We start from the raw sequence: 20,018 nt of genomic DNA on the forward strand, positions 1-20,018 counted from the left end.
TGACCGCTTATGACTGCTTTGGAGCGCGGCGGAGCAGCACCTGCTGTTTCTCAGTAAGAACAGAAGTTCAGAACAATACGTGTTTTCACTTTTAAGTCCCCAAACACCAGAAAACTCTCCAACAATGCCAGAAAAAGTTGCTAGATTTGTCGCTAGTTGCTTTTGAGAAAATATGCCGCGACAAAGCCACCACCATGTTGACAATGCAACACTGGTGCTGTGTGTGTTTAACACCGCCTCTCCGCTGGACATAGAGACGCCGCTACACATCTTCATTAATGACATTCGCCTTTAACAGAAAAAAAGACGAGGAAAAAACAATTTGGCTCTCAGTTGGCTCCCAGTTGGCTCGTTTGCGACCGACACATCACTACTCGAGAGGCTTTCACTTCCCATTGAAAAGACAATAACATTTGGCTCTGAAACGGGATGTAAAGCCATTACACTTTACAATGTGCAAACACTATTTCAAAGCTGTGTCCACATAACCGACAGTACTTTTGAGGACAATACATTTCACTTAGTTAGAAACATTAAAACACTCGTTAAAGACTCTCAACTTTAATAAATGTCTGGCAAACATATAATTCTCAACATTAACTGTTGCACAAGTCTAAAATTAAAATAATCAATTAGGCAATGTGAAACATAACAAACACTACCTTCTGACCACAGGCATATATGGTAGCTAGCTAATGTAGCAGCTTTACTCACTTAACAAACAGATGTAACTCAAATTGTCATATAATAACTAAATCAAAGTCCTTTGTGCACAAAAAAGCTGCTCCATACTGGCTCAGAGTCCTGTCAAGCTGATGGCAATTGCAGTTAACCCGACAACTCTGAGAAAGGTAGTGACTAGCACAGTTAGCTAACATTTACATATTCACTCTGTGGCCATTATTGTCAACAAACAGATGGGCTCAAGAGTTCTATGTCCATAATGTGTACATTTAAGGCAGTTTTCCTGAAAATTGTTGGCCAAACTAAAATTTGACAAGCTTTAAGTTGTACTGTAAATGTTGGTTTATTTGCCATGCGTCTGGATGTCAAATAGTTTTGCAGAGGAATGCCAGGACAAGTGTGCACACATAGACGAGTTTGTGATGAGTAGTCATAGCAGCTGCCTTGGTCCGAGTGAAAGGAAGCGCTGTCATCCATGAATAATCACGTTAGCCTGCGCATTCCTGTGCTGTGCAACAGCTCGCATTATGATACAGCAGCACAATAATAAACATACCGTTAAAGGAATACCTAAAAGTAAGCGTAAAGGCTGAATATTTGTTCCGGCGTGCATAATGATGACCACATGAGCCAATATGACATATTAAAATACTTTACTATTATTCCCAATACCCAAACTAAAAATGTAAAACAAACTAGGTAGAGTCACCAAAGTGAATGAGATCTTCCAAATTTGGCACCTTGATGTAGGAAAAACAAACAAAAATATTTATTTAATAATTTTTCCCAATACTGTAATTAAAAATCATCTGTTCTAGAGTCAAACTGTGGCCATCATACAGTTAGAACTAAAATGCAAACAATGCTGGTGTTATTACCTTTCTGCCCGGCCCTACACTGAGGTTGTTGATCTTGTAGAAAGTCACTTGTCCACTCGTGTCACCGACCACGATGCAGTCCGTCCACCTGGCGAAAAGCACGACAGTGATGTGGACGCCCGGTTCTGCCGCTTGCACGATGACCGGGTCCAGCCTGAAGGGAGAGATGACGACTGTTGGATTTTTATTCCATACAGCTGTAAATGTACACAAAAGTACGCACACTCCTCACATTTCAGCATTCATTCTTATTGTATCTTCTCAGGGGACAATACACATAAATGAAACTTGGATATACTTTAGAGTAGTCAAAATGAGTCCACACATATTGCCATTACTGTCTAAATAGCTGCTAACATTATGTTGGAATCCCCTCAATGAGCTCCCCAGTGCCGGCAGCACTCGTGCGTCATGCTTGACGGAATGTAAGAAACAATTATCTTGCAACTCACTTGTGTTGCCAGTTTTTAGACCATAACGGCTGTGTGTTGACTCATTTTTAGGATAGTAAATGCATACTGCTATATAAGATGCACACCGACTACTCTACACTGTGTTCCAAATTATTATGCAAATGATATTTTTCTCTGACTTTGCTAAAGATTCAATACAAATTAGTCATCATCATTTTCAAGTCATCAACCTTTAGAGTACAAATTGAATGTTATTGAACAAACCTCCCAATGATAACAGTATTTTTTTTCGAAAATAAAAACTTAAAATGCACTGTTCCACATTATTATGCACACCAGAGTTTCAAAGTAGAGTTCCAAAGAACCGAAAATGGTTATTTGTTGAATTTGCAGCATATGGAGGTCATATTTACTGAAAGCAAAAGCTATTTTAACCACTAACATTTTAACAGGCGAAGTTACACATTAACAAAGGTACCTTCTTTGGTATATAACCTTCAAAATTCTTACATTGAACCTGTGAGTTTTTGGAGCGTTTCTGTTTGAATTTCTTTGCAAGATGTCAGAATAGCCTCCCACAGCTGCTCTTTTGTTGTGATCTGCCTCCCACCCTCATAGATTTTTTGCTTGACGATGCTCCATAGGTTCTCAATTGGATTGAGGTCAGGGGAAAAACAGGGGCCAAACCATGACTTTCTCTCCTTTTATGCCCATAACAGCCAGTGGCAGAGAGATAGGTATTCTTAGATAGGTATTGGCGCATTGTCATCCATGAAGGTCATTTTGCTACAGAAGGTACGGTTCTTCATGTTGTACCGTGGAAGAAAGTGGTCAGTCAGAAACACTACATTCTTTGCTGAGGTCATTTTCACACCTTCAATGACCATAAAGGGCCTACCAGCTCTCCCCCAATGATTCCGATCCAGAACATGACTCAACCACCTCCTTGCTGACATCGCAGCCTTGCTGAGATATGCTGGCCGTACCACCCAAGGTTGCACGGCCCTCATCAGTAAACAGGATTGTTTGAAAATTAATCTCTATGTATTTGTCGGCCCACTGCAACCGTTTCTGCTTGTGAGTATTGGTTAATGGTGGCCAAATAGTAGGTTTATGCATAACTGCGCGCCTCTGGAGGATCCTACACCTTGAGGTTCATGGGACTTCAGAGGCACCAGCAGCTTCAAATACCTGTTTGCTGCTTTGTAATGGCTTTTTAGCAGGTGCTCTCTTGATTTGATAAATGTGTCATGCAGAAACCTTTCTTATTATGCCTTTATCAGCACAATCTCGGCTGTCATCTGAATCAGCCACAAATTTCTTCACCGTACGAAGGTTTCTGTGAATTATTGAATGTTTTCATGCCTAGTCCAAGGCAATGCAATATTTTACGCTTTTTTGGCATCAGATAGATACTTTTTTTTCCCATATTGCTTGAAAGCTGAAATCTGTGGCATGCTTAATAATGTGGAACATCATTTTTAAGTATTTTCTTTTAATTGGGCTCACCTGGAAAACTAATTATGACAGTTGTCCGACACTGATATCAGTAATCCAAAGAGGCCCAAGACACAATGCCATCCACAAATTTCATTGAAAAACAAAAAAAATTATGATCATGTTACTAAAATCCTATTTGCATAATAATTTGAAACAGTGTAAAGTATATGCAAGTTTACATTTTTTTAATGCCACCACAGAAGGGTAATGTGGTGACAGAGTAGAAAAGTGATAACCATAGAAGTGGAAATGGAACATGGGAAAGGCTCCGGCTTCTCAGTGCAATATAATAATACATTACCCGCACATAACTCTTTTTTTTATTTGGTACCCAAAGATGCCAATATGAATTAGATATATCACAATATATTTATTAATTATTAATAATAATTTATTAATTAAAGCAATGCCCATAAAAGGCCAATAGGTGGCAGTATCGCTGTGCAAAAACCTTCCTGTTACCTCTTTCTTTTAGTTTTATTACACAGTGGATAACTTCTTTTTACACTTGCAAGACTGTTATGAATGTTCAAATGAACCACAGCTCCAAAGTGCTGACAGCACTCATGCGCCATGCTTGACTCTAGGCAAGACACAATTGTGTTGACTCATTTTCAGGGCATAGTTCATCTACACTGCTATACAAGCTGCACACTGATTACCCTAAAGTATATCGAAGTTTACTTTCTATAGTATTGTCACTTGACAAGATGTACTGCTTTAAACATGCTTGCTGAGACTCACAGAGATTCGTTCAGGTCCCAGATCTCCAACTGTTCCTCGTTGATGGAGGCAAACACTGAGGGCCAAAGTGGGGACCACCTGACAGACAAGACAGGAGTCTGGAGGAAGGAGAAGCTCTTCACAGGGGTCGGACAGCCGTCCTTCCACAGCTGGATGGTCCAGTCCGAGGAGCAGCTCAAGAACAAGTTGGGACTGAACGGGGACCATTCTATGTAGTTTACGTGGCACTGAGGGTGGTGAGGAGGAGGTGTCAACATTCAAATAGTCAACATACTTCTGGATGCTGGACTTACAAGGTGTTTCTGATAAAGGGTCAGATAGTGATGATGGTTGGAGACGGAGCACTTGTGGATGACGCCCTCAGATGTGCCGGCTAAGTAGATACTAGGATCCTGACAGATACGATGACATCTTTTTATTCCCTGTAAAGGAATTACCAACATTCCTATGCATATGGTTGCAGTTTCAGCTTACCGTGGGCTGAAAAGCCACACAAAGACCAGGTGTTGCTGTGGAAACGAGAATATCCTCTTTCTTTGTTTTGCTCGCGTCTGTTTTCTTGAAGCCATCTTGGATTCTCCTCAGCTCCAGCATGTCTGGGGTGATTGACATACCATGAATGCTCCAGTTACCACCTTTATTCAATTAACTATCAAGTCTCCTGTAGTCTCCGGGTACATGTTCAGCCGGGGGGTCTACCTCCTGATGTAGTGTTTTTATTATGTCCACATGATTGCTGCATTTGAAGCATCATGAGTGGTCAACATCAAGTAGCTTTATCTACCTCTGCATGCGCGCTAAAATGATGTGAGAAACTCTCGCATGTTCCACTTGCCGTGCTGTTGTTTACGATGAACTCATCAGCGCTATTAATGCTGGCTGAGCAGTTAGCCCCGTTCCGCTAGTACAACATTGGTTCTGTTGATGCTGTGTTGTTCAGTATACAAGTTAATACATGAGTATATGGTCAAAGAGATCTACGTTTTCCTTTGCCATTTTCTCATGCACTCCAAATAATTATTAAAGTAAAAAAAAACTTGTTATGGAAAATGTGTTTTCACATTTAGGAAATAACAGCCGCGCTCCAATTTTCATCTGCTTACAATTAACGGTAAATAAGTAGATAAATAATTAGTATTTAGGGTGGACACTCATGTAAAGATAAAGTTGTGTTTTTACATTAGTCAAATATATTTTACTGTACCTATGCCGTCCAGGCCACTGCTGCACAGGAGCCACTTGATGATGTGACCGTCCTCCGACACAGACACCATAGACTCCATTGTGTCCTCCTCAGACAGTCTCATCTCCTGTCGGGCCCAGGTGATGTACCACACGGGGTGGACGTGCTTTTTGGCACAGTCCCTTCACAACAGGACATAATATGGTAATATCTCGCTCTGATTCGTCTCTAGGTGGATGTATTCCCTGATGGGACGCAGCCTCACCTGCTGCTGGCGAGGTAGGTGTACTGGTCTTTACTGCGCACGCTGAAGACAGCGACAGTTCCGTCGTGCATCCCCACTGCCAGCTTCTCAGGGTTGCCAGTGGAGAAGTCCAGCGCCGTGACGCTACTGTGACAGTGGTAAAGACGTTCCGGCCACTGCACACAGCACAATTTAAAATGAATGATGCCTTCTTGTACACAAACATCTATTAGAAGAAGGCTCAGGGTGGGATGCAGGTTCAATGTGGGTCTTTCTGAGAGGAGAAAAATAAATCCGTACTGTGGAATGTTCTATGTATTAAAAGATGCTGAAACAAATCCAGTGTAGATTAATATATGCTATGTGAAGAAAATGTCCACATCAGCTTTGTGTTACAGGTGACAAAGCAAACAAACAAGCAAACAAAGAAAAGCAAAGCAATTAAAAAAACTTTGGATTAAAAACACCACACTTTGGACATCCCTAATCTAAGAGATTAACATTTTCTTTGGCGTCTTTGTGGGTTTTAGTAATTTCTACCTTTTTAAGCCCCGGATTTCATATGATTCGGTTTTCATCCAAAATGTTACCTCGGTTTTCGTACAATGTCTTGGTATTTGTGCAATATTGCACATACCAAACAAGACCGGCTGCCCTGTATTGTATAAATCCGCAAAGTGAGTCCCCAAACAAAGCAACCTACCTGTTGCTCACTCACTGTCCGCACACTTTTTATTGAGTGCAACTGCTAAATTACCCGCCATGGGGTCAAACAATGTTGCCAGTGCCAGCAATTTGATAAAGGTGAGAAACACTATTGATTTGATCTCGCCAGGATGTACAGGAAATTCGCATAAACAATAAGGTCCATACATTTTCATTTATGATTATTTCGCATTGTTTTCTGCGTGTAAAACTATAATTATTCTCTATAAAATGTATTTTTTGTCAATATTTTTGGGTGTCTGGAACGGACTAATTGGATTTACATGACTTCCTATGGTTCCACTGTATATCAAAAGGCTTTTATGATTTCCAACAATATCTATAAAAGGCTACTATGTGGCAGTATTGCTCTGCAAAGACCTTTCCTGTTCCCTCTCCCTCTCGTCTCTTTTGTTTTTATCATACAGTGCTTTTCCGAGGCTGACAGTTTGACACCCTGGAAGGAACCAATTCAGTTTGTATTATTTCCTTTGCAAAAAATTTGACATCTTGGATATAACACTGACGAGAAAGCTTTTTTTTCTTTTTTTTACCATTTCCACCTGCAGACGGCTGGAGTTGTAATGAAAAACTAACTAGCCATAATACAGTATTATAGAATTAATGTACCATGAGGTTCTTTATGGACCAGCAGCAGATCAGGCCTGCTTGCCAATATTTGAAGTCACCATAGCCCACAGCCAGCAGGTCCTGACAGGGAGAAAACACAAATACATACGCTTATGTGGCGACAACATCACAGCAACCACTACATTAGGTACACAACAAGAAGTAGATACAAGACTTTTGAATGCCTTTCTCCTTACGGGGTTCTGCTTGTTCCAAGCCATGCTGGTAATGTTCCGTCCTTTGGTGAGCTCACAGCAAAAGGTCCAGAGATGTTCCAGAGCTGGTCCTTTCTGCTCTTCCTCTTCCTCGCCCTCCTCCTCAATCACCTCCTCCTCCTGTTCCTCCACCTCCTTTTCCTCTTTGTCCTCATCCTCCTCCTGCTCCTTGGTGTTCTCCTCAGAGTTATGTTGGGTCACGAGGTAGGGGTCTTAGCACAGCTTGCTGGTCATTACACTGAAATGCATGAAAAGCTTGAAACCACGTGGCGCGTGTGCTGCTGGGTGTCACCTTGTATTTCGGGCAGTTGTCTGTAAGCCGCCAGTTTGGGCTGAAAGATGTTGGCTGCGATGCACCGCTCCATGACAAACAGGTTGCGCTGAAAGGTCTCGGACTGCAGAATCACCTGAGGGTCCAGTTCCTCGCTCAAAGCGTTGCCTTGTGTTATGGAAAACAGGGAGCTTCTTGTGCTGGCTGAGCAGAAACAGGAGGAAAAAAACGTTAAAACAAAACATCTTTAGTAAACACGGCAACATGGAAATTTTACATACTAACATTCATGTACTATTATATTTAAAATATACTGTATATGATTATTTCAGATTATTACAGAGATGCATTTGTACAAATAAAGGGCTCTCAACCAATACATGCCTTATTACAGATGAGCATAATAAACCATTCCATTACTCATTAAGAATCCTGTCAAATTTGTGATTATTGGAACTACAGTAATCCTCGTTTATCGCGGCTAATTGGTTCCAGACCTGACCATGGTAAGTGAATTTCCGCAAAGTAGGATTCCTTATTTGTAAATGGAATATTTTGATAATTAGAGCATAGAAAATCTGTTTACGGCCTTCTCAATATGTTATCATATATGTAACATTATTAGAGCCCTCTAGACATAAAATAACACTCCTATAGTCACCTTTACACTCCTATTACCCAACAGTAAGTAGACATAATAATAGAAAATAAGCCTAAATGTGGTCCTGTGCTTGGGGAATTGAGTGGTTTTGAAGTTTAGAAGACAAACACAGATACGTAGCCTATGTCACTATCATTATTACCAGTGCCAATTGTGCTGGCGCTGCTGTAGCTCTCGCCTGCCCGTGCGTCTCGACCTTTTCTGACACCCATGGTACTGTCAGCAGCAGCAGCAGCCTTCTCCATTTTAGGAGCTTCGCTTTGAAATGAGTCAAAGATTTCCCAAATGGTGGCCATGGTACCTGCCAAAGAATTGGACTTAAATATGCTGAGTGGACAGAAAGCATTGATTTCAAGATGTGGCGGCTGCAAACATTTATCACCTTCATCCTGCATAAAAACCTTTTCACTCTGGATTTTTTTGTGTTTAGAAGCTCCGACAAATGTCTGCACAGCTCGAGCAACGTATTTGTCGTTGCCCATTTTGTTCTTGCACAGCTCAACGTAGAGGATGTTACTCTCCCTGGAAGATACACAGTTACTGTAGTTACATTGTATTACATAACGTGTCTTTTTCTTGTAAAATTCTCAAAAGGTTTACAGTTTCCCTCATAAAAGGAGTATAGGAATAAGGATTTTTAAAATCATAATGTTAAAACTTTTTTCTCATATATTAAAAAAAATAGAATACCCTGACTTTTACTCAAAACTACGTTTTTTTCTGCACAGGTGTGCTACACATTTTGGAGTGGCCTTTTATTGTGGCCAGCCTATGTCAAACCTATGGAATAATCATGCTTGATTATTTTGGCAAAGGAAAAGTTCCCGCTAATACAGATTTAGACAGATTTGTAAACAATATTTGAGAGAAATAGGCCTTTTGTGTGGCTTTAGAGCTTTGAGTTCAGCTCATCAGTTGGGACTAAAAACAAAAGCGTTTATATTTTTGTTGAGTGTATATTACAAGTTTTTCCCCCAGGAATATTATCACTTTAGTCTTGTAACATCTCAGGGTTTTTTTCTTGTAATATTGATACTTTATTTTCATAAAATGTTCTTTTCTTTCCCACCTCATAATATTGTGATTTTACTGTAATTAGGAATTAGGATTTTTTTCTCGTTATGGTAAAACTTCACTCTCATATAATTTGTTTTTTTTTTTTAAATCATAGTACTCAGACTTTATTTTTTTAAACCATTTTTTTCTTGTAATATTCATTTGATGCATAATTTTAAACATTTTATGTGATATTATTAGTATAATCTTATTAATCTACATCTTTTTCAGTCTCTTTCTTGCATGATTACAACTTTCTTATGGTCCTCACACTCCATTGTGGAACACACTCTTTGGTGACAATAATAGCAGACAGGTGTATGACTGAACAGGTGTAATATATGTATATACTGTGTTTATATATAAAGCTTTATATATATATTTATTATATTATATATATCCATCCATATTCTATGCTGGTTATCCTCTTTAGGGTCGCGGGGGTATGCTGGAGCCTATCCCAGCTGACTTCGGGCGAGAGGCGGGGTACACCGTGGACTGGTCACCAGCCAATCGCAGGGCACATATATACAAACAATCATTCAGGCTCACACCATGGACAATTTAGAGTCGCCAGTTAACCTAACTTCCATGTTTTTGGAATATGGGAGGAAACCGGAGTACCCAGAGGAAACTCCACACAGAAAATGCCCAGCGGAGATTCGAACCCAAGTCTTCCCGATGTCCTGACTGTGTAGCCTCTGTGACTGTGTGCTAACCACTCAGCCACCGTGCAGCCTATATTGCAGCCTATATTACATACTTACATACATACACACACATATATATATAAATACAGTAGTACCTCGCATAACGTAAACCTCCTTATACGTAAATTCCACTGAACGTAAAGAATTTATGTAAAGTTTTTGCAACGTATTACGTAAGAAATTCCATATAATGTAAAGCGTCAAGTCGGTGCAAGTTTTTTTGTTTTTTCAATCAACTTTATTAATAAGTCGGTGCAAGTTCAGACTAACAGAGTACACTTGGTGACGCCTTCTGACGCTTCACGCTCTCATTGGCTGATTAACGGGGCACCACTTATGCTCTCATCTCATTGGCTGATTATCGGGGCACGGCCTATGCTCTCATCTCATTGGCTGATTATCGGGGCACGGCCTGTGCTCTCATCTCATTGGCTGACTTATACAGCACGTACATGAGTTTTTGTGAGAGACAGGTTTCTCCCTTCAACCTCCCTTCCTCTTCGTAGTCGCCCTTAAACTAAATTATAAACAATTAAGTTAAGTTACAAATTAAAATTTTGCACACAGCATTATCATGTAGTGCATGTGCGTTTGTCTGTGAGACCAGCTGACTCTTAGACTCTTTGAGTCGTGTTTAGACTCAGGCTAGTCCTCCTCCTCCTCCTCCTCCTCCTCCTTCTGGCTCCACTTGCGTGCTCCTGATCAAGACATCTTGTGAACGATAAGATTGTTTTTGTTTTTCAGTTTTATTCATTTAGAGTAATCTTATTTATTACCTTATTTTATATTGGAATGTTACTCTACTATGTTTAACATAACATAAAAACCCTATAACATAAAGGTTCTCGGAACGGATTATTTAGGTTGTAGGGGCGTCTAATAATCCGTATATATATATATATATATATATATATATATATATATATATATATATATATATATATATATATATATATATATATATATATATATATATACACACACACACACACACGCACACACACACCCACACGCACGCACACGCACATACACACACACACACATATATATATATATATAAAAACTTAATTACTGACTTAATAGCCTGTGCGTCATCAGCATCCTCCGACACACAGGTGCTTGGCAGATCCAGAAGTGTGATGGTGTCCGTCTCAGTCAGGTAGATGTTAACTATCTCATCCAAAGCAATCTCCTCTGGCACGTGTTGGCTCACAGTGACCGCTTGCCTCTTTGCTTCTGGAAGTGAGACAAAAAAATATAACAATATAGAGTACTTGCGATAGCGTTCGATGCTCATTTTGAAGAAACAGCAACCGGGCAGCGGGATGTTGTCCAACTTAAAAGCGCCCTCTTCACTGTGGGTGGTCAGTGAGGGCCTGGTGGACATGCTTGGGGGTCTGCTGCTCCACATAAATGACCTGGAAGAGAATTTTTTTTTATTTTATGGAGGAGAAAAGGCATCAAAAGTGAAACAAAGGCTGAAGGATCCACAAATGTGTTTTACTTTTTATTTAGCTTTTAGGCGAGAATTACCTCAATATGGAATAAAGCAAAATTTGTCCTTTACCAAAAATCACTCCATACTCTTTACTGCTCTCTGGTATTACCATATCTAACTTATTGTGTGACTATAGGGGGTAATAAATATAAAAGCAATCTTCACTCCCTAAATGTCCTGCAAAAAAGATCAGTTAGGATAATTCATAATGCCGCGTAGAGAGAACATACAAATCTTTTATTTCTAAAATCACAAATATTAAAATTTGCTGATTTACTACATTTTCAAACAGCTAAAATTATGCCTAAAGCAAACAATAACCTGTTACCCAAAAATGTCATAAAATACTTTTCAATAAGAGAGGAGAAATATGATCTCAGGGAAAAACTAAACTTAAAACACTTTCAGGCGACAACAACGCTAAAAACCCACAGCATTTCAGTATGTGGAATCCAATTACGGAACGGATTGAGCGAGGAACTCAAACAAAGCACTAAGATGAGCGATTTCAAGAAACAATGCAAGCAGTTGATGTTTGAAAAATACGAGGAAGAAGAGTCTTGAACTTGTTCTGTTATGTCTATTTGTATTTATTATTTATTTATTATTGTACTGATCATTATATATGATTATTAATCTATTATGATTGTGGAAAAACCCTGACATTTATATTACCACATTAATACATTATTTATAACTTTTTTATGTATTTAAAAAGATTACGAGAAATACAAGAAGTTATTAAATGTACTGCAACAGATGTAAAAACGGATGAGGGGTAGAATTAAATAAGCTTAGCTGATGTATTCCATTGTAACTTGTTTGCATGTTTAAATAAAATTAAACCATTACCATTTCCATTACCATTTTATGTTTTATTTTATTACCGGTAATAGGAAAGAAAAGGCTGAGGAAATGCTACAAATGGAATGGTTAGCTAATTTAATTATGTAATTCGATTGTAAGTGTGTTTTTAAGTTGTTGTTTTTTTTTACCCAGAGGAGGGCACATTGGAGAATGAGGATGATTTCGAGGCATCCCATTTGGAGAAGACATCGTCGAAAATGAATCTGGTTGGTTTGGCATGCGGGTCCTTGGGCTCAGGCTGGTGGAGTGGCCGAGGTGTGACATCATTACCGTCCTCATCCAGCACCTGCCAAGAGGAAAAAAACACACACAATCAATCTCCATGATGTCCAGTTGAGCTATTCACAGAGCCATTTTTAAGATGTTGATATGGACAGTAGTTGACTTATTTTACACTTGTAGGACTGATATGCATGTTATTTAACCTCTTAATGGGGGAAACTATGTTTCTATCAATTACCACATGCGATTCAAGGACGACATTGGTTCAAATTGGATATTATCCGAAACGATTCAGTAACTTTAAATAGATTCAGTAACTTTATAGCCAAAAATTCAACCAGTCTGACTATGAAATAAATACAAGCATACTGGACGCAGGTGAAGTTTCTTAGATTCATGTTTTTGTAAGGAAATCAGGTATAAATTAATGATGGATATAACCACGCAGATGCACATAAAGCCTGCTGTGCTTAAATCCAATGCTTTATTTCCTAATATTGATGCAATCGATTGATTACCTTTTCAACCAATGTTAGAACGATATATGTCGTCCGGTATGGCAACTATGTCCAACACAGATCCATGTAGTTGGATCATAGGCATATAAATCGATACATCAACGTTGTAGATGAATCATTACACCCTTACAATATACAGTATATCCATGTAACCCTTTGATCTTCAGGTATAGCCTAAGCAAAACCTCCGGGTACTCCGGTTTCCTCCCACATTCCAAAAACATGCATGTTAGGTTAATTGGAGACTCTAAATTGTCCATAGGTATGAATGTGAGTGTGAATGGTTGTTTGTCTATACCAGGGGTCACCAACGTTTTTTCTTGCGAGAGCTACTTTTAGAAAATGAAAGTGGCCACGAGCTACTCATTTTTGTAGAAGTGATTTTCATACCTTATTTCAACTCAAACAAATCAAATATGCTTGTTTTACCAAAACATTCACAAAATGCTGGTATCCACAACTCACATTTTATGTTTCAGAATACATTTCTTTCTAGTGTTCTCACATTATTAACTGAAAACCTGAATGAAAAGCAGGCCTGCGGGCACCTCATTTGGTCGTGGGGGGGCTACCTGGTGCCCGCGGGCACTGTGTTGGTGACCCCTAGTCTACACAGTATGTGCCCTGCGATTGGCTGGCGACCAGTCCAGGGTACCCCGCCTGTCACCCTAATGAGGAGAAGAGGTATAGAAGATGGATGGATAGATGGAACTCCATAAAACATGGACCTAATTTCGAATTTCTGCCTATGGCCCCAATTAGGCCAGGGGTGGTGATTGTTTGTAATAAACAGCTTCTGGATTGTGTTTTGGCCTTAAATGTTCTACCGTATTAGATATATATTAATTAAGTATAAACCTGGCAACTATTAATTTACACAGCAGGTGCGAACGAACATTAGCACCACCTTGCCTTGTACTGTAGTGTAAAACAGTGACACTTACTGGCCACTTCATTATGTACACTTTCACAGGCTGGTAACATCCAATACAAGGGAGGTGATTTTAACATTGTGCCCTTTTCTGTAGCTCTATTTTGGGAACAAAATATTAGCAACAACTCTCAAGTATCCAGTGCAGATGCAAACTCGTAATAATAAGCATATTGTTAAATAAAAATGCCGCTATAACTGTATTAAATCTGAGCATTATTGTCTTTGTAAATGCAAAACTCTTGCATTGGATTCCATGAGATGCATGTGTGCAAGTGTACGTATTGTTGTTCTCAGTGAGTTCTTTGAAGTTACCCGGATGGCTTTCTTTTGAATGGCACTCCTGCCCATATTTCTACTGTCCGACAGCATCATAGAACCTTTTCGGCTTTGAAAACCTGTGAAGCTCCCTGTGTATCTGGAACTCTGGAAGACTCGGTGAATGCCCGAAGCTGACTTCTTCATCGCTCGAGAGGAGCTAGCAGACAAGCAGCACAGCATAGAGTCAGGTAAGCGTTGCATTAGCCGCAAGTTTGTTTACCATTGTCAAGACACAGATGCACATACACGGTAAGTGTTGAGCTGTTTTTCTTCATCTTTTCGCTCTCTCCCTCTTAAAAAATAAATAAAATAAAATAGACCTTTGAACCGAGTTGTCCCGTAAATGGACTGCCCTGTATATGCTATATTGGTAGAAAACTTTTGTTACTCTTGTTGCCACGACAACCGACCCTTGAAAGGACGACCCGGAAGTGGAAAGTCGTTGCACGTTACGTAGTTTTCACGTTTTAGTAAAAAAAAAACATCCCAGCACCAGCCACAAAAGTTTAGCCTGAAATAAGAGTATCACACAAATTAATATTGAATTGACTTCATTCCTGCCAACCGGAAGTGCATTGCCCTTGTGCTTCTGCTTTTACACGCAGTGCTATTGGTATAGAGGAGGATATTAGGTGCCATTGGAAACAAATCTGTTACTTGAATTATCTTGAGTCGTGAGTTTGGGAACATTTTTAATTAATTTGACGCCTAATAAAGGAAAGAAAAGACAAAGAGAAAAAGGTCTTGAAAGAATACAAAATGAAATACTAAATAATCTTGATTAGTGATAAAGGAAAACAAAAATATAAGGCAATAACAGAAAGATAAATAATAGAATAATAAATATAGAATATAAAATAAAAATGATTATATAAATAAATAATGATTAATGAAATAATAGAATTGGCACACATGTCAATATGAAAGTGTTAAAGTAAAAAAGCTAAGACAATCACTAGTACGCAAATCTGTGCTAAACATTTCCGGGTTCCTGACCTTTCCACTTCACGTGACCAGTGCGTCACAGTCCCTGTTCCGCCTCCTCTTTCAATCATTGTCCCCCTCCTCCCAGGGATAATACAGTGCCTGTGCGCCTTTAAGGGCCGTGGAACAAGCGATACCTTCCCTACCAAATCTCGGTCGCCTCAGGGTGGTGAGGTGCAAACACAGGAAAAGCAACCATGTCTGCCAGCTCGGCCTTTAACGACGAGAAAGGGGGCTCCTCCAGCGTTGGGGAGCCCGAATATGGCCACGACCCGGCAAGCGGAGGGATCTTCTCCTCGGACTATAAAAGGTATGTGTCCACCTTTGTGGGTGCTGATGTGTAGTGGAGGAACAGATGCTGTTTTCTTTCCACCAAAATACATTTTTAATGTATTTTAATGTTAACATCTGGCCTGAATGTAGTTATCTTTGAATGGCTGCCTTTCCTGTCGGAGGGAATCTGAGGTCGTGATTTGGTTTGCTGGAGCGCGTGAGCACTGATGTTGTTCCGGTGCTAGTGTGACCTTCTCGAAGATTCGAGAAAACAGTAACATCGATTATGTTTAAACAATACAGTGTCATATTTGTGATGTGAGACGTAGAAGGCCCCTTATACTGGTGGGATAAGCCCTAATAGGCCTCGGCTCCATCTTTTTTCAGCACCACCCCTGCTGGACAGCGCGAGAGAGACACGCACAGATGATGTACCGTGATCTCCCCCGTCTTTTCAAAAATACTAAAGTTGTGATGTACACTTAGGGTTGCAAAACCTTGGAAACTTTCCGTGGAAAATAACGCGAATAAACTGGAAATGTAGAAAATTGCGCATTACTATGTAAGAACTAGAACGTGCGTATTCTTCCTAGCCACTAGAGGGAGCTTATTCCCTGTTGATGTCAGAACTCTGTGCTGGAAGTGGAGGGTTTATAGATGGAATTTGTCATGAGCTTACATGGAGGCTGTATTGGTTCTGTCACTTGCTTCTTCTCTTCTTGAGACTCTCTCTCTGTTTTTCAACAGTAACTGGAATGAGGTGTGGTTGGACTATTGACATCTATATTATATATTACATATTGACACTATTGTCATCTAGTAGTGTAGCTTGAAAGCGACAATCATCAGTCATTATTGTCTTAATAGCAGGCATCATACATGAATAGCATGATAATTTTGACGTCGCGTCACGGTTTGGGGCTGCATGAATGCTGTCGGCACTGGGGAGCTGCGATTCATGGGCGGGGTGGGTGGTTGGCGGGTTTGTGTACTATGACATTCTGAAGTAGGGCATGATCACTGGATTCCCTGAAATGGGCCGCATGGCAGCTATCCAACATGACATCAAGCCCAAACACACCTCCAAGATGACGTAGTTGAAGTGGCTGACTTAGGAAGCTTAAGGTGATGGAGCGATCAACTATGTCTCCTCCAGACCTGAACCCAATTGAGCACCTGTCATCTCACATCCAATCCATTTTGGATGCCTATCCCAGCTGACTTTGGGTGAGAGGCCAGGTACACTCTTGACTGGTCACCTGTCAATCACAGGACTCATATAGAGAAACAACCATTCACACTTATGGACAATCCAGTTAGCCTATTAGCCCCTTTTGGGATGTGGGAGGAAGGTGGGGTGCTCAGAGAAAATGTATGCAAACACAAGGAGAACATGCAAACTCCGCACAGATGTTTCAACAGAGATTCAAACCTGAATCTATAGGCTGTGATGCTGATGTTTTACGCTTTATGTGTCCATGACCAGGAATGTGAAAAATTAGTGTACGAGCTGCACCATCAAAAAGAAAGAGTATTTCATCATCGTTGTGCATTTTGAAGCCCTCAGTTTTGTGTGAGTGGAATTTTAGGCAAAAAAAAGAGTTAAGCTTGAAATAGTACAAAGGTAAGTGGTGAAGTGCCAGAGGATGAAAAATAGGTTAAGGTCACCCAGAACTGAAAAATAAATTGTATTTCAGAATTATACAAAAAGGCCTGTTTCAGGGACCACAAAATGGGTCAACATTTAAAAAAAAATGGCAAGAAAAAAGGGAATTAACAATGGAAGAGAGACAGATCATCATAACACTTAAAAATGTAGGTTTTTCCTCCAGAGAAATTGGAGCGTTCTAAAACTTTTGACTGGTAGTGTATGTTGAATGGACATTTTGTAACATTGTAATGCGGAACGTGTTAAATTAGATTTTTTTTTTTAGAATATGCCACGGGCCAATACGAGCCTATAAAAACGAGCCACAAAAGGACCTCGAGCCAGCCTTTGGGCACTCTTCACCACTGAACATGAAATATTATATTCAGCCTGCAGCAAACAAGACCAAATCTGTCGGACCTGTTTCACATCATCACAGGACCACTCATTTTCCTCCTACTGGGTGAGAGAGTGCGAGCGAAAGGGAGAGAGAGGCAGGGTGGTCCTCATCACGACGCTGCTGAGAACGCTGAGTCATGTAAGATGATGCAAACGGAGGCTGAATGTTGAAAAGCTGCGACCGTCGTAATGAGCGAGAGGATTTAGGACTGCTTTGAGACCTTCTGCTGGCTGGATGCAAAGCCTTGTGGGCTGTGAGGAAAAAGCAAAAAAAGGCTAAAATGAGTGAGGTCTTTCATCTGTGAAATGATAAGGAGGTGGAGTGGTGAGGGCAGGGAGGGGGGTAGTGCTAAGTGGCGACGTGTCATTATGCGAGGGCTTCTCTATGTGTGTGTGTGTGTGTGTGTGTGCCAGTGACTGAGCGACAGGGAGAGGCTAGCGCTGCAACAGTGAGCACGTGAGAAGCGGGAGGGGTCGCCATCGCCGACTCCACGCCCCTCTGTGACCACATCTTTTTAACAGAGCAGCTGATGGCAAGAACAGAAAGAATCCGACAACAATCTGCTGGATTCTGATTACCGAGCCCTGTCACCACGGAGACGTCTCTTTTTGCAAAGAACTGGAGCGTTTCTGGAGAAGCTTGTTGCGTCATTCCTGCCTGAAATGTCCACGCTGGCTATATCCAATTATAAAATAGTACTTGTAACGTTGTAGCTGCTCAGAAATAGGACAAGAGGAGCTGCAGTTTTTTCCAGAACACTCCGTGTGCACTTCATCTGGATTCTACAAGTCACATCAGATCTTTTGGCAAAGTTTCCTAAAGATGACCGCCATGCAGAAGCTGCTGCAGCTGCCCGTGAACGCGGTTAACATGGTGAAGACGGTGCAGAGTCAAGTGCAGGGCCTGGAGGAGGACAAGAGCCCCGTGCTGACCCCCGACAGCAGCCAGCAGGCCTGGTACAGCGCCGTGAGGCCAGACGAGCTGCGCCACCTGCGCTCCGGGGGCATCGCAGGAGGTGGGGGTGGCGATGGAGGAAGAGATCACGAGGAACGAGCGCCGCTGGAGGATGGTGGCGGCGGTAGTGGGAGTTCGCAAAGTCAACCTTTGCGGTAGGATGGAAATGTGCTGCAGTTTAGAGAAGTGTACACAATGAGTCAGTGGTTCCCTGCAACGTCGGCAAGCCTCAAGACACAAGTTTATACATAAAATTGCAAATTATCACATAGTCTCACAATTGCCAAATACTCGTGTTTGCTCGGGTGTCCTATAAAGGGATAAGTTGCTAACCTAAATTTGTTCGGGACACCGTACACTGATTAAGTATGCCTCTGCCTCATTTAAGTATAAAAGCTGAGACATTTTGAATGTCAAAAACCCTCATGCAAATACATTTTCATATTAGCTTGTTTTTTGTGCAATACAACTTCTTCCAGATGGAGAGGCGCATTGAGCGAGCTTTTTTTCTCTGTCAGGTAACCCGAGCCCAGGGGTGCTCCTGTGGTTAAATAATTCAGAGCTGTTTGTAGATCCAAAATTAAAGAAGGAAGAGTTGGTATTGAATTACTCCTGGGTCTTTGGGCAGAAACCCAATCTGAGTCTCATTTTCCGTGAGGCTTCTTTTCTTTTTTATTGTATTTATTTTATTTACTAGTTATTATCATTGATGATGAACAAATTATCAGCTCAATAATCAATCATGGTACCGTGCTCTACCTCTTTGAATTAGACATCAAGAACCTGGTCATCCTCAAACAGTCAATGCAGATCATTGCCTAGGAAGTCCAGTCATGGTGGTAAATAATTTAGAAGTTATTAAACAAATAACAACTGGTTGGGTGCCCTAGTAGTTTCATGTTCTGGAGAATAAAAATAACGAAAAAGTGCAGATTGGACTACTTGTGTCCACTCTTCTGCTGAGATGTTTTCATCCAAGGGCGCCTGTGGAAGCCAAGGTCTGCAGGAAATCATTTCTTTGCACCTTTTAGTTGCTGTGGAAACTGGTTTGTGGAAAGCTATTGAGTTATCTGTGTACATGCGCCATTGTATCAGGATGGAATAGAATGAGGCTGGTGGTGATTATTTACCCTTTCTAACTTTGCTACTGTTATTCTGGGAAACCTACAAGATGTTGGAGTGTGTCTGTTAGGATTTTGGCCATCACATCAATGCTCCCACAAAGTTGGAAGCATACTTCTTCTACTTTTGGCTTGTCCTGTTAGGGGTTGCCACAACGTATCACGTTTCCTTCTTTCCCTGTCCTTTGCATCTTCCTCTGTCAGTCTGCATGTCATACAGTAACCACCTCTTTGGTCTTCCCATTCTTCTCCTCCCTGGCAGTCCCATCTCCAGCATTCTTCTACCAATATAGTCACAATCCTTTCTTCTCATAGGACCAAAACATCTCAGTCTGGACTGTCTGACCTTGTCTCCCAGACATTTATCTGTGGCTATTCCTCTGATCT

General features: G+C 40.7%; 2 protein-coding genes across 10 annotated transcripts in view; one reads left to right on the forward strand and one right to left on the reverse strand.

Annotated features, from left to right (window-relative positions):
- On the reverse strand, nucleotides 1–15,468 carry dnai4 (dynein axonemal intermediate chain 4). Its single transcript, XM_054777097.1, has 16 exons — nucleotides 15,248–15,468; nucleotides 14,246–14,408; nucleotides 12,388–12,545; nucleotides 10,971–11,312; nucleotides 8,511–8,650; nucleotides 8,271–8,429; nucleotides 7,489–7,671; nucleotides 7,179–7,408; nucleotides 6,982–7,062; nucleotides 5,668–5,822; nucleotides 5,424–5,584; nucleotides 4,694–4,815; nucleotides 4,513–4,611; nucleotides 4,220–4,446; nucleotides 1,563–1,716; nucleotides 1–1,424 (listed from the first exon to the last, which is right to left on the reverse strand). The coding sequence occupies exons 1-16, from the start codon at nucleotides 15,304–15,306 to the stop codon at nucleotides 1,380–1,382; spliced, it is 2,478 nt and encodes an 825-aa protein (XP_054633072.1). The 5' UTR covers nucleotides 15,307–15,468; the 3' UTR covers nucleotides 1–1,379.
- Nucleotides 15,283–20,018, forward strand: part of LOC129181637 (AP-3 complex subunit beta-2) — a 20,747-nt gene continuing 16,011 nt past the window's right edge. For 5 of the 9 annotated variants that reach the window (XM_054777092.1, XM_054777090.1, XM_054777093.1 and 2 more), the window contains exon 1: nucleotides 15,283–15,545. In XM_054777092.1, coding sequence (XP_054633067.1) covers nucleotides 15,433–15,545 — 113 coding nt within the window. In that variant the 5' untranslated portion in view covers nucleotides 15,283–15,432. Of the gene's footprint in view, nucleotides 15,546–15,582; nucleotides 18,666–20,018 lie in introns of those variants that run through there. The other 4 variants (XM_054777086.1, XM_054777087.1, XM_054777089.1 and 1 more) reach the window with 3 other exon arrangements.

This window comes from Dunckerocampus dactyliophorus, chromosome 5 (assembly GCF_027744805.1).
Source record: "Dunckerocampus dactyliophorus isolate RoL2022-P2 chromosome 5, RoL_Ddac_1.1, whole genome shotgun sequence".
NCBI classification, from domain to species: Eukaryota; Metazoa; Chordata; class Actinopteri; order Syngnathiformes; family Syngnathidae; genus Dunckerocampus; species Dunckerocampus dactyliophorus.